This window comes from Mirounga angustirostris, unplaced genomic scaffold (assembly GCF_029215605.1).
Source record: "Mirounga angustirostris isolate CCGP_5_RB_7025 unplaced genomic scaffold, mMirAng1.0.hap1 SCAF_7, whole genome shotgun sequence".
Lineage (NCBI taxonomy): Eukaryota > Metazoa > Chordata > Mammalia > Carnivora > Phocidae > Mirounga > Mirounga angustirostris.
In genome coordinates, this window is record NW_026991715.1 from 112,622,042 (window position 1) to 112,636,548 (window position 14,507).

The 14,507-nt window shown below is 56.2% G+C and overlaps 1 protein-coding gene across 1 annotated transcript in view; it reads left to right on the top strand.

Annotated features, from left to right (window-relative positions):
• CAMK2A (calcium/calmodulin dependent protein kinase II alpha) overlaps nucleotides 1–14,507 on the top strand; it is a 62,537-nt gene that overhangs the window by 35,612 nt on the left and 12,418 nt on the right. The window contains exons 10-15 of the mRNA XM_045902830.3: nucleotides 331–453; nucleotides 870–953; nucleotides 2,396–2,438; nucleotides 4,893–4,933; nucleotides 9,547–9,579; nucleotides 10,562–10,610. Coding sequence (XP_045758786.1) covers nucleotides 331–453; nucleotides 870–953; nucleotides 2,396–2,438; nucleotides 4,893–4,933; nucleotides 9,547–9,579; nucleotides 10,562–10,610 — 373 coding nt within the window. The remainder of the gene's footprint in view (nucleotides 1–330; nucleotides 454–869; nucleotides 954–2,395; nucleotides 2,439–4,892; nucleotides 4,934–9,546; nucleotides 9,580–10,561; nucleotides 10,611–14,507) is intronic.

The following is a 14,507-nucleotide window of genomic DNA, read 5'->3' on the forward strand; positions in this document are numbered from 1 at the left end:
GAGCCAGGACTTGGACCCAGCCTTCTGATTCTGAAGTCTGGCCCTAATCACTGGCCTCCTGCTCCCGAGATAAGGCACAGTATCAGAAAAACAGAGGAAGGCCTCCTTTCCCTCTGGCTCCTGCTCTCACTTGTCCTGGGGACCAAGGACCCTGCCCCTCTTCTGGTTCCAGAGGGGTCCCTGCATTGAGGATCCCAGCTCCTCCTGGTTGTGGATGCCCAGTGGATGGACAGTAGGACCCCTGCCTGCTCCCCTGCCAGTCAGGGGCTGGGGGATCGCAGGGGTGGCCTGGGGTAGGCTGGGCAAACCTGGCCCCTCTGCCCCTTCCAGTTCCCGTCACCAGAATGGGACACTGTTACCCCAGAAGCCAAGGATCTGATCAATAAGATGCTGACTATCAACCCATCCAAACGCATCACGGCCGCTGAGGCCCTCAAGCACCCCTGGATTTCGGTGAGCTTTCCCCCGCAGGGCCCTTCTTTCCAGGAGGCCCTCTCAGCTTCAGGGTCCAGACCCCCATGGAGTCCTGGCCCTGCCCCTGGCCCATCAGACCCAGCATAGGATCAAGGGGGCTTCATCCAGAGATGCTGCCCTGCCGCGGTTCTCCAGGGAAAGTGGAAATGGGAGGTGTTCTGTGTTGGCATCACGACGAAAATGGGAGGTGTTCTGTGTTGGCATCACGACGAGGGGTAGTACTAGCATGGGATATCTGGTGCCAGGGATGCTAAGCACCTACAGCATTTACAACGTCCCCTAGAACAAAGCTTTGTTCCCCGAAAGATGCCAACCACATCTCCACAAGATGCCCCGCTGAAGGGCCTTTGGGCGGGCCTGCCTCCCACTCACAGACCTCTCCCTACTTCCTCCAGCACCGCTCCACTGTGGCCTCCTGCATGCACAGACAGGAGACCGTGGACTGCCTGAAGAAGTTCAATGCCAGGAGAAAACTGAAGGTAACAGGTCCTCCCCCTCCGTAGCCCCCGGACATGGAGTAGCTTGGTTGGGTCTGTGCAGAGGCCAAGAGCCTCACTCATGAGTTCTCTCCTTCACTGAGTCAACAAGCATGTGCTGAGCACCTACTGTTTGGGCTGGGGAGTGAGCAGGTGGAAAGGACAGACAAGGACCTGGGACAGTAAGGGGGAGTGGTGAGTGCTGGGACGGGGCACACCCCGAGGCCGGGGGTGACCATAGCAGGGCCTTGAACCAGGTCCGGAAGGACCAGGGAAGCACTCCAGGAAGCCTTGCTGGGCAAGCGGCATTTAGCTGGACGCCGCAAAGGATAAGCAGGTATTAGCTGCACAGAGTGGACAGACGTTCCAGACAGAGAGAAAGCTCATGCCTAAGTCTGGAAGCATGAGCGTGACCCCGTAGGGGGACTGTAAGTGCTTCGGCGTGGCTGGCAAGAGGGTCTAGGGGCTGAGATGGAGCTGGGCAGGAGACCAGTGTTGGTGAGAGGCCCTGCTGCCGAGCGCTGGAGAAGACAAGCCAAGAGAGTGGACAGGGGCCCAGAGGAAGCCACAGTGGGACCCAGGTGGGCCAGGAGCTGCCAGCCTCGTGAGCAAGGGGTGTGTGCTCCCAGGCTGTAATAGCTGCTGACCTAGACCTTGCCAGGGACCCCATGAACAGGTAGGAAGAGTAACTGAGGAGTACCCAGCCTGCTGGAACAGAGAAGTCATCAGAACGCTGAGTGACAGATGCTGAGGCCCCAGCTCCTTCGGAAACTCCCCACCAACTGCTCCCAGGCCTGACGTGGTGGCCCAGGAAGGGGACATGGGCCAAAGGGGTGGCCAGGCCAGCATGATGCCAGGAGAACTAAGTCCCACCCCCACCCCCCACCGGGAGTGGTCACAGAGGAAATCTCAGAGAGGGTCCAGGTCAGAGAGCGTCAGAACCAGGAGAGCCAACCCCTAGGCCCCTTGTTGAGACAGGAGAGTTTCTCTAGGTCACCCCTCCTCGGCTGTGAGCCCGGGAGCCCCGGGAAAGATGAACTAGTGATGAAGCAAGGTACTGAGCGCCCTGGTGGAGGGTGAAGGGGGCCCAGGAGGGCAGGGTCTATTGTCCTTGGCCTTCAGGAGTCCCCACTGACAGGTGTCCCCGAGCCCTTCCACCACCTCTGGCCAGGACAGTGGAACCTATTAATATCTGCTGCTAGGATGGCCCTGTTCTAGGAGCTGTGCCAGCTAAGGCCCAGCTCACCCCGACTTCCCCAGGGAGGCAGGGATGGTCTCCTGGCTGTGGGGTGAGGGCAAATGGAGGGGCAAGGCAGAAAGCTTTGGCTTTGTGTCTGAAGACAGCGCCTGCCTCCCCTCCCCCCTCCCATCCCATTTCTCTGTCTCTCCTCTCCCCCCCTCACCTCCGACCTTCTGTCTCCCACACCCCCTCCTTATCTTTGCAGGGAGCCATCCTCACCACTATGCTGGCTACCAGGAACTTCTCTGGTAGGTGGTGGGACCGCAAAGTCCCAAATACACCCTGCACAGGTCTGTTGGGAGCATTGTCCTGTCGGATATCCGTGGGGCCTCAGGCCAGGGGCCTGCTGAGAGTGAGGGCTACAGAGGACCCTAAGACTGGGGGCTTAAGTCACCTGCACCCAGAAGTGGCTGGAGCCGAAAGGCCAGCAAGCGAAAGGCCTATGAGGAAGGGTTAGAGGTTGAGTCTGGCTCCCAGCCTCACAGCAGTGCTGGGGTTCTCAGGTTGGGCCAGCCTGAGCGGGGAGGCCTCCCGAATATTGGGGTATAGGTCCAGACAGGACTGAACCAGGCCCAGGGAATAGCAACATTCCCATTCCCCGCCAGTACTGAGCCCCGTGCTAAGCAGTCCCCATGCTTTCGCTCAGGTGGCCTTCGTGACAAGGCAGTGGGGGCTGTGGCTAGGCAGAGAGAGGCAGAGCCTGCTTTTAGTGCAGCTTTGAGCCACCCCAGAGCAAGTGCCCTTAACCAAGATGGGTCAGCAGGGAGCCAGGGAGCCAGCCTTTGGCCTGGGCCGGAGCCGGCTGGTTAAGGCGGGGAGTACACAACGACCTGCAGCATGCAGCCCCAAAGAGAAAAGGAAAGGATAAGTGTCAGGGCTTAGCAAGAAGCTCCCCTTGGCACACTGGAGAGCACCCAGGCCAGCGCCTGCCAGGGGCTCCTCTCTGGGGAGACCGGACAGCTGACAGGGCCGCGGAGCAGATACAGCAAAGCTCACCCGAGGGGCCCTCTGACTGGGGCCGGCCAGGCAGGCCTGCTGTGGACACGTGGCTGGCTCCACGGCAAGGGGTCGGCTCTGGCAAGCCATAGCTCTGACTTTGCCGAGAGGCCACTGCCCATTTAACCAGCCTGAAGAAGGAGACCCAGAGGTGGGAAAACTCGGGAACTTCTGATGTGGGCTTGCCCCAGGGCACAGAACTGCCTTCCCACTCTCTCCCCACACAAGGATTCTGCAGTTCCTCAAACTGAAAGATGAGCCACCCGGACAGTCAGAGTCTTTTTTTAACCTCTGAAGTGCCCCTAGAAACTCTAGTCCAGAGCTCACAAAATGGTGCCCGTGGGTCAGTTCCCATCTCTTGACGGGCTTATAGGACCAGTGGTGTTTTAAAACATAAAACAGTGGGGTTTTTGAAAAGAGTTTCCAGCAATTAAAAATGAGGAGATTTCACAGAACAACACAAATTTCTGTCTTTTCTTGAAAATCAGAACGTGTGACCTCATGGGACCCTCAGTCCTGTGGTTGTGGGCTGGAGCTGAGAGGGACCCCTTGAAGCTGGAGGGGCGACCATTCCCCTGTTCCACTGCACACCCCAGCCCAGCCCATGAGCTCATAGAGGATGGACAGCCACTCCTCTCAGCTTCGGGATCCAGAGGCACTCACCCCTGCATTTACTCTGCAAGAGGGAAACTTGCCTGGAAGGGGTCGCAGGTGGACTTGTAAGAGGGACTGGGAGGCTGGGCCAGCATGAGCCTGTCCCTCTGAGCCTCTGGGGTGTCCGTGTCCCGAGCCGCCCCCCTTCCCAGGCTCGCCATCCCCAGGCACCATGAGAAGGACTTACAGTGGCTACCATTTACTGAGCATCTATTGCATACAGGTCAAGTGCTATGCTAAGTGCTTTAGCGATCTCCTGTCTCCTTTAACGTAAGGCATCTGTTTGAGGTCGGAAGCAGCCAGATACCAGGTCGGGCAGGGCTGGGCATTCATGCCAATTCCTGGCTGCGTCCTCACCAAGGGCTCTGGCCAGGAGGCAAGGAGGGAGGGAAAGAGGACTGGCAGAGGTGGGGCCTCCCTAAGAGCCGTTGCTCTGCTTTTCCCAGCCACCACGGACACCGCCAGGCCTAGCATGGGGCTCCAGAGTTGGAGGGTAGGGAGGCCTCTGTAGGGGATGGGCGCTCTGGCAGGGGTGGGCCCCCAGAGTGGGGCATCTGCTTCTTCTCACCGGCAAAACAAGGCTCGCAGCTGTCCGGAGTGAGTAGGCAGGGCTGACACATGACCTCGGCAGCAGCATGGGGCTAAAATTAGAGCGGGCCGGGTTGGGGCGGGGAGGGAGCGGCCAGCCCTGGGCCAGGCAGCCAGGCCTCCAGGTTGGCCACCACCAGCACGGTGGTGACTGGGATCCAGAGGGAATCCCCAGGCTGAAACAGCAACCCCACGGGCCTGGGACGCGTGGGTCACCTCCTGCAACCCATGGAGCCAGAGGGGAACACTCGAGATTGCTGAGGACGGGGGAGCCCAGGCCCCCTTCGCGGGCCACCGGCAGTCCAGGCCCCAAGGAGGAAGGAGGAGCAGAAGGAGGAGGTGTCCCCCAGATCACTGAGCCGGCTCCGTGCCCTCCGCCTGCCCACGGATGTTGCTGTTCCTCACCCTGTGGGCCTTGGTGCCCTGCCTGGTGTTGGTAACCCTCTACTTTTTCTCCTCCGCAGGAGGGAAGAGTGGAGGAAACAAGAAGAATGATGGTGTGAAGGTAAGCCCCCGGGAGCCTGGCAGGGCCTGCATCTGGCAGCCTTTCCGCCGACAGGGCCTGGCTTTCAGGGCTGGGGCGAGACTCAGGCCTTGCTGACGGTGTTCTGGGCAGATGTGGTCACTCGTGCAGTTGGGCTGTCCCCAGGATTGGTGGGGGCGGGGGGGAGGGGGAGAGGCAGGTGGCCTGGAGTTGGGGGGGTCGCCACAAGGAAAGGAGCAGGTCTGAAGGAGATTTCTGTGGTTCTCTGGGATGGGAGGACTGGAAAGTGAGAAGGTACAAAGAAGAGACAGAGCTGATCATGAGGGGTGACCTCCTCCTTCCCGAGTGTGGGCTGGCTGGAATGGGCCCCTGACCCAGTGTGCACCCCAGTCCAACCCACAAAGCCCATGAAGGATGGATAGCCACCCCTCTTGGCTTTGGGATCCAGAGGCACCTACCCCTGTCAAGGCTGGCCAGTTCGGTGCCAAGAATCCCCTCCTCCCCTGACCCAGGCCTGTCCTCCATCCCCACCCCTGATGCCCGAGCTACTTCTTTCCACATCCCGCTGACCCCTCCTTCCCTCCTCTCTCTTCTCCCTCTGCTCTCTGGGGCCTGGCCCCCCTCTCTGCGGCTCCCTTCTCCCCTGCCACTGGCTTGCCTTGTGGGTTCTCCTCTCTTGAGACCCTGCCTTTTTCTGGGCTCAGAGCCCTGCCTGGCCAGGACCCCAGGGCTGGGCTGTGCCCAGGACCCTGGATGGTGTGGGATACAGTCCAAACACAGCCACCCAGGTGGGCTGGTAGCTTCATGGCTTCATGTAGCAGTATTTATGGTCTCAGGCCACTGGCTTTGGTTTGAGGGTTGCATGGGAGGAGATCTGGGCTGGCTGGCTGAGGCCAGGATTTGGGCCTCTCTGCTGCATTGAGCCCTCTGGGGGCTTGAATTTCCTCATAGGTACAATGGGTGGGGTGGGAGGGGTGTGGACTCCATGATTTCCAAGATTTTAGCTTTAAAAACAGAAAAGAAAAGAAAAAGGCAACAAAACCCTATCTAATCACTTTTCCTTCTCATCTTGAGTACTTGAGGAACACATAATTATCTGGTTATCAGCCAAAGTCAGTGGTTTTCAAACTGAACTTCTTGGAGCCTGAAGGTTTTGGGGAGGCACCCTTAGCAGCAGATGGGGTAGAGTGGGATAGTAAGGGGGAGGCTGAGCAGAGAAGGTTCTGGGCTTCTCGTGCCCACTATAGCCAGAACAGCTCCGTGTAACAGACATCGCAGTGGTTAAGGGAGCCAGGCTGGACTTAGCAGCTGGAAACCTCGTCTGAGTATCTGAATCCCTTGAGCCTGTGTTTCCTCATCCGGGCAATGAGGGTAAAAGGGATTCCCACCTCCCAGGGCTGCTTGTGAGGATGAAGGAAGATAATGGGTGTTGAGGATTTAGCTGGCACGGGATACATGCTCATGAGATGCTAGCCAGTATTATGTTTTCTAGATTAGACTTGCAAGTAAGATTTCTCTTAAAAACAAAGTTTGATCAAGGAAGTATTTGGAAACACAGATCTAAAGCCAACCCAATTGATAAAGTTAACACCCGCTTATCCCAAATGCTATGACGGCATCCAGAATTGAGTTCCGGCTTACTTGCTGTTTTGGGTTATCCATGAATCAAACTCTCTCCCCTCTCTAATTGGAAAGGGTAATGGGGGGATGTGCGATTTGGGGGTGGCCCAGTTTGGAGCAGCTGGGGCCCTCTCGGCCATAGCGTGGAGACACTGGGGATGCTGGGTTCCCTGGAAAAAATCATAATTGGGAGATACAGGGCAGAGGCCACCGGGGCCAGTGGGCTGTGGCCCAGGTCAGTGGAGGAGGAGGGGGCAGACAGAGGGCTACCCCGTCTGCTTGGCTCTTCGCTTGGCCCTGGCAAAGGGCTGACACAGAGCCACGGGTGTGAGGTCAGGGCCTCCCTCAGGCTGGGTCTTGGGATGAAGCTTTCTTCTGGCTCCTCTCCAGGCGAGGCCAGGAGGCAGAGGCTGTCTGAGGTCAAGAACATCGCGGAACATGGTGGCCAGTCACTGCAGGGCTTACCAGTGGGCACGGCTGAAGAAAAAGCCACTCCTTCCTGTAGCAGCAGGATGGACCCTGAGTGACTTCTCAGGGTGGCTCGGGTGTGGATGAAGAGAGACCCAAAGGCTATTCCTGGCCAGACTGTCTCTTTGTAGCTCAGCTTCCTGCCCCTTTTGGGGGTGGAGAAGGAGAAAAGTCCAGCTGGAAGATGAGAGTAACCAGGGGACCTGCCCGGGATTTGGGGAGCCGGCCTGGGGTCCAGTCATGTGTTTCACTACGAGTGATGCTGGACCCCAAGTCAAGAAGCTGTGGTTTTGCCGGGCCCCATCATCCCACCCTTTGGAGACTTGTGTCATCAGTTCTGCCGTCCGTGCAAGGGGGGGAAGGGCAGGTGGGGCCAACGAGAGGCTTGCACCAGACTGGGCCTTGGGGAATCACACCATGAGCTCCTTTAAGCAACACATGTTCAGCCCCAGTGGGGAAGTACGTATTCTTCTTACAACGTGGTCCCTGGAGAAACCACCACGTTCATCGGAGGCTTAGTTGGAGGGAAGATGGGCTGGCTGGAGAACAGAGATACTGTACTTTATGGGCTTGTAGGGGCTTCTCGAGGCTAATGTTGACCCTACCTTATTTCTACCATCTTTGCTAGCCTTAGAACCATGCTTCTACACATGGTTCTGACAGATGTGACTCTACTCGTGGTGAGAGACCCTGGTCAGTACGGGGTTATTATTAGTACCGTCATCATTTGTGATCCAGGAAAATCGAGTCTTTCTGTTCCCGAGGAGTGCTGACCCCCCACGCCCCGCCACCGCTAAGCCTCCTCTTCTATGAGGAGCGGCCGACTGCTCCCACCCCTCAGCCCCACTCACTGCCCCCTGTTCGTGTCCCATCCGTGCCATCGTGACTGCTCTCCCCCATGTCCCATCCTGTCACTGTATGTCCGACTCTGATGCAGTCTCTGCTCTGTGTTCCCTCCTCGTGTCCCGCCTGGAACCCTGGCCCCCGTGTTCCTCAGGTTTCTGCTGACGGCGAGCTGAGAGGGCCTGTCCCCTCCCATGTACACCGTGCCTGGCCGGGCTCTGGCCAGAAGTGAGGCCGACCCTAGGGCCTGGCTGCAGGCTGCTGGCTGTGGGAATCCCACTATCTACCCAGCTGGGGCGGAGGCAGGGACCATGAGCCTTTACGCTGGGTGATGCCCAGTCATCCACTTCTGCCACGTCTGTGGGGACCCTGGAAGGACAGCACAGGATCCTGGGCTCCAGGCCCTCAGAGGCTCCTGGATCTTGGAGTCAGAAAGCCCAGAATTAGACCTAAGGATCCTCAGAGAATAGCCAGTGCCTCCCTCAGGGCAAAGGCCCACCCTGAGGGCATCTCAAGTCCTTCCCTGCACACACCGCCACCCACCGCCCCATAGCACAGCAAGGAGAACAGCCTCCAGGCCTCTCAGATGGAAGCGCGTCCGGGAAGGACAAGCCGAGGCAGAGCGGTCAGGCTGCAGGGTCTGGAGACCTGGACAGAGGAGAAAGTCTACATTCAGGGGTTCTAGCGTCCACTCTGCTACCAGCCAGATGAGAGACCTCGGGTGGGTCACTGTCCGTCTCTGGGCCCCGGCTTCCCATCCATGCAATGCAAGTGTTAGACCTGCAGCCTTCCCTGAATGCGAGTCTTTACGACTCCTGGCTTAGAGTGAGAGAACGAAAGGACAATGTGTCCTCCTCTCTCTTTCTCCCCTTTCCTTGCTTCCACGGCCAATAATACGAGTGAAGCTGCAAATCCTCCAAAAGCTGGACTAGGAGGGATGGCAGGGCTCAGCTGTGCGTCTGGCCATGCCTCAGTTTCTCTGTCAACATAAGGGAGATGAACAGGCCTGTTGCCAGGAAGCTGGGACCACAAGCAGGATTTCAAAGGCCACTTAGAGGACTGGTTTCCATAGCCGGGCCTGCTTTGAAGTTACCTGGGGATACTGTTTAAAATGCAGATACCCAGGCCCCTCCCCAGACCTAGTTATTGAACTCCTTGAGGGGGCCTTCTTATGTTTCTTTTGGACAGGTTTCCCAAGTGACTCTGACACTCAACCAAACCAGGGGTGGGGTTCTTTTAGTAGAGACACATGGGGAGGCTAGGAGGAGGCACTGGGCCTCATCTCCAGACCTGAGCACCCTTTTGTCCTGCAAGAGCTTTGGCTTCCAGAGGCCTCAGGCAATTGGCATCCAAGGCCCAGGGTTTGTTGCCCCCACCAGAGCTTGGTGTAGAGGGAGGCCTGGTCCAAGGGAGGCTTGGGCCGGAGCTTGCTGGTTGGATGGTGAGCCCCAGGTGGCTGTGCATGAGGCCCCCAGGAGCTTCAGGCTGACAGAGGACTGGCCCTGCTGGGCAGTTCTTGCTCGTGGCCCTGACTTCTTGCCCCAATGTCATGCTGGCAAGGGACCGTAGAGGATGACCCTGAGGCCCATCATCCTTCCAAACCTCCCCTGTCGTTCGTTTCTTTGCTCCCTGCTGTTTCTCTGCTCCCTGCCGTTTTCACTCTGTGTCTTTTCCTGTCCCATCTCTTCTCCTTGTTTTTCCAGAAAAGAAAGTCCAGTTCCAGCGTTCAGTTAATGGTGAGTGTCTGCCGTCTCCCAAACGCCGGTAAATGCTGGGCCTCGAACCCTCGCTCCTGCCTCCCTCCTGCAGGCTGCACTGGGAACCCGGGGCGGGGAGAGGGTGCTCAGGGCGTGCTTGGTACGTGTGCCTTGTGTGACAATCTGTGTGTTGCGTGTGTGTGTTGTTTGCGTGTTTCTGTTGACACCTCCAACTCCATGGCCCAGACCAGCCGCCTGGCCGTAGACCTGAGAACCCCCTCAGGTATGAAGGGTGATTTGAACCCCATCCCACGTCCAGCCCTTGGCTTCTTGCTTCTCCCCGCCCTCTGCTCTAGATCTCATCTCAGGGCTTGGTTTGTGCCGGTTGCGGCGCGGGGGGGGCTTGGTTTGGCCAAAGGAGTGGGCGCCAGAGAGGCCCTTCTTGAACTTCTCGATGCTCCCCAGGGCCTGCCGGTGGCAGAGGGGCCACCAGCCCCTGTCTCTGTCTAGGGGTTCCAGTGGTGGCATGGTGGCCCACATCCCTCTTCTTCTGATTCCATGGCTGTCTCCAGCAGTTGTGTGGTTTTTCTCCCCCTGAAAAGCCCAGCCTCTCTCACACTGGGCCTCCCCACCTCTCTCTCTTCCTCTCCTGCCAGTGTGTGTATTTCTTCCCCATTCTGTGGCCACCATGAGCCTCTCTGCTCTTCCACACCCCCTCTTTGCTCCCTCAAGCAGATAGGGCCGGGGAGCCCTCCCAGCCCTCCCAGAAAGGCCAGGGTTCTCCTTGCATCCACCCCTTCATCCACGCCCCCTGCCACCAGCCACCTGCTCAGCTGGGCCCTTCCCCTCCTTAGGCTCGGAAATCTGGCAGGGTTTTCAGGGCAGCATCTGGATGGCAGAGCCGGGGGTGCTTACAGAAACCGGGCCGCAGCATCAGGCAGCCGGGGGGCAGCCCCCCACGGGCCGAGCCTCTTCCTGCTCGCCAGCTGGGCCTCACCGCCTCCCGTGTTCTCTTTGGCAGGAATCTTCAGAGAGTACCAACACCACCATCGAGGATGAAGACACCAAAGGTAGGGGGGGCCTTGCCTTCAGCGTCTGGGCCCCCCGGGCCTCCCGGCAGGCCCCCTTCACTGATAGCCCTGGCCTGAAAGGGCCCCAGGGCCGACCTTGTGTTCTGCTCCTCCACAGACAACCTGACCGTAGCCCCTTGCAGACTGGGCAGTGCTACCGCAGGCACTGTGTCCCGCGCAAGGCACTCAGTCCCCCGGCGGTACGCAGACGGACTGTTCTTCCTGTAGGGGTTGTGTGCGTAGTTTAGTACGTTTTAGGGGGAAAAATTAACTTCTTCAGGTCACAATGTATCATGGTGGCGTACATTTTCTTTTTGAATTTTTTTTAAAAAAATGAGTTGATTTTAGGGGCGCCTGGCCGGCTCCGTCGGTGGAGCGTGCGACTCTTGATCTTGGGGTCGTGAGTTCAAGCCCCACGCTGGGCGTAGAGCTTACTTTAAAAATGAAGAAATAAATAAATAATAAACATGCATTGATTCTAAAAACATGAAGTGAGAAGAGGAAGGGAAGGGAAAGCAAAAATTCAGAAAATTCAGGTGACAAGAAACATTGCCTAAGACCAACCCCCCAAAGGCAGGTGGCTGACAGTCTCCACAAGCCTTCAGATGGAGGAAGGAGCAAAACCCCAGAGAACTGTGACCGGCTTAGTGAGAGGGGAGCCAATAAGGACGATAATCGTGGCCGCCCTGCGCAGGGCACTTGCTGCGTGCTAGACCCGGTCCAAGTGCCTTACATTTACCTGAGCTGTGAGCTGGGCACTGTGGTCCAGCCCATTCTACAGCCTGGGAAACAGAGGTTGGGTAAATTGGCCCAAGGTCCCCTAGCTCCTAAGGGTGGAATTAGGATTTGAACCCCGGGCAATGTGGCTCTAGGGCCCCGCCTCGTAACCGTGGCTCGAAGGCTCGGTGCGTGGCAAGCGTGCTTGGAGTTGGAGGAGGAAGGATGAGTGTCACCTTCTGCTCGGGGGACCCACATCCTTGGACGAGTTAGTGAAGTCCTGCTGTCCTGCCCGCCCCCGCCGTCCTCGGGGCCCGGGTTCTCGCACTCCGTGCATGTCAGAGACCCCCGGGAGTCTCTGCACCGTAGAAGCGCACCACTGACCTGGAGAGACTGCAGCTCTACCAGGGTGTACGTTTTTCTGTTTAGATACTGGCCCCTAAAAGAGTACAGTGAAGGGGCAAAGGGCATTTTATGACGTGACAAACATTTTTGCACAGTTGCGTTTCCACACGTAAAGGCAGTTTGGCACACTGAGCACCATGACTACCTCCCGCCTCCACCCGGGTGCCTTGGAAGATCAGCCCCACCCTGTGGGTCCCTGTGTGGTCTTTCCCAGTCGGGCCGTGGGGGCGGTCACTTCATCACCACAGCCTGGCGCTGGAGCAGATCAGTCTTCCACCATGGCGCTAGGGACGACCTTTAAAAACCAATGATCTTGTAGAAAAACTCCCCACTGGGGGCAAGTGTACATTCTAAGTCCCTCAGGTGTGTTTTCCAACCACATCCCCAGCCCTGTCGCTGCGGACTCTGATTCCATAGGTTTGTGGTGGGCCAAGACATGGCATTTCCAAGACTGTCCCCACATTTGAGGCTCGCTGTGCTAATGATAAGAGGCACCGGATTTTGAAAAACCCTTACGGCCTCATAGTGCTGGTCTTGGAGCAGACAGGGATCATAGAGGTGAACTGGCTCTGTGCTTCTTCACGGCAGTCCATTTGCTAGGTGACTTTGGACAACTTACTCAACCTCTCTGAGTCTCAGTTTTCCTTCGGTAAAGGGTTGATGATAATACTATCAATCTCAGAGGATTGCTGTGCGGATGAAACGGGAGGCTGTGTATAAAGTGATTTCACAGTGTTTGGCACTGGTAATGGTTTGATAAATTTTAATTTCTTTTTTTTCAAACTGGAGCTTATGGCTGAATGACAGGAAGCCACATGAAATTTTCTTGGAGAATCAGCTTTACTCAAAGATTGTTTTAAGACAGATATTTCTATGTTAGAAATATTTGGAAAGGAATGCAAAATTTGTATGTGTTATAAATGTAAATGTGACCCATCGAAGACATTTTCCACCTGGGGTAATGGCTCTGGGTGGTATCCCTGAGGCCCCACATTTGCTGCCATTAGACTCTGCTCTAGAGAGATCGGGATGGGAAAATTTGTGGAGTCTTAAATTTTAGTTCCCCCTTTTACAGAGGGGCATCTGAGGCCCAGAGAGAAAGGGCACGTCCAGGTTATTAATGGCAGAATTAGAGCCCCGTTCTCTGCCTCAGTTTCCCACATGTAAAAGGCTATGTCTGATAGAAGAGACGCTGGCTCAGCCAGGAGCTTCTCCCTGTGTTTGGCAGGAGAGAGGAGCCCTGTGCCTCCCCCAGCTTCTTCAGGCCTCAGAGAAAGTTTAAAAAAAAAAACCATTTTCTGGTGTTAATTTGTTAAGTCTTCTCACTAAGTGAGAAAAGCAGCTGGTGGGATAGATTCTGACCTAACATTAAAGTTAATTAGAAATGTCATCCTCCAGGGAACATTTTCCCCTGAGCAAAGAAAGAGACATTAATATTTCAGAGCACCTCAGGCTTAATGCACAGGCCTCTGGCCCTCTGAGCTGCGCGGACGGGACTCTGCCAGGCTTCCTTCCTACTTCCCTACCTCCTACTGGTCAGTTCCGTGAAAAATTAATTTCCTCCCCAACCCAAAGAGCTTCCTCAGAATCTAGACAGAGACCTTCTGGGAAATACCAGCCAGGAATGCTGATCCCATCTGAGCCTCAGCATGCTGTGTGACCTTCAGAGAGTGCCTTAACCTCTCTGGGGCCTCAGCTTTCCCACCTGAATGAGAGCACTCCTGGATGGCAGATGAGAAATGCCAGAGGTTGCTGCTGAGAAGCTGCTGAATGAATCTCTCACAGCAACAGGACTGCTGAGGACATGGAAGGGACCCAAAACCAGAGTGAGTTTCTCTAGATCTAAGAAGCACCAGATTCCCAGATCTTCTGTGCTAGAGATGAAGCTACTAGGGAGATTTCTGCCCACTAGCTTTCCACTGTTGGCAAACTTGATGTCCTGAGTGTCTAGAGGCACAGCCAAGTCAGGCATTGTCCCTGGATGCATTAATAGAGGTATAGTGTCCAGAATTAGGGAGGGGATAGAGTTCTGCCCCAGACCTGATATTCTGCAATATTCAAGCCACATTGAGGATTGTGTGCTAACACTCAGGAAGGCCTTTAAGCAGCTCAAGGACCCTCAAAGAGTGGATGGCCAGCTTAACTCAGATCCTGCAAACCCTATCCTCGAGGCTTTCAGCCCTGGAAAGAGAAGACTAGTAGAGGGGGAGGGCACTGGGTCTGGGCAAGCAGGTGCACACTTTGGGGCCCCAGAAAGCAAGGGGCTTTCAGGGGGGAGAGTCTGACTTTAAAGAAGAAGGAGGTGGGTGCAAAGGGAGAGATGCCTGACAGTGTGTCAGGCTTCCTGGCAGGCTGCAAGCCCCAAAGTTCCAACCAAGATGGAAGCATCCATCACATCTCAGGCTGCTGGGAAGCATCCATGCCCTGGCTAAAGACCAGAGGCTGTCCTCAGGGAGAACTTCCAATTCAGAGATTTCCAGATGATAATAATCATAGCTCTTATTCACGGACTGCCAGGCACTCCTCTAAATGCTTTATATTATGCATCATTATTGACATAAATGAGTTGATAGAAAGGGCTTGAACAGTAGCCGGTTCTTAGTGAGAACCATATATGTGTTAGTTATTTCTAGTGATGCATCCTTAACTCGGTCCTTAGAACCACCCTGTGAGGTAAGTACCATTAGAAGCTCCGTTATACATACGGGAAAACTGAGGCATGGAGAAGTACCTTGCCCAAGGTCACAGTTACTAAGTAGCAGAGTCAGGATCCAA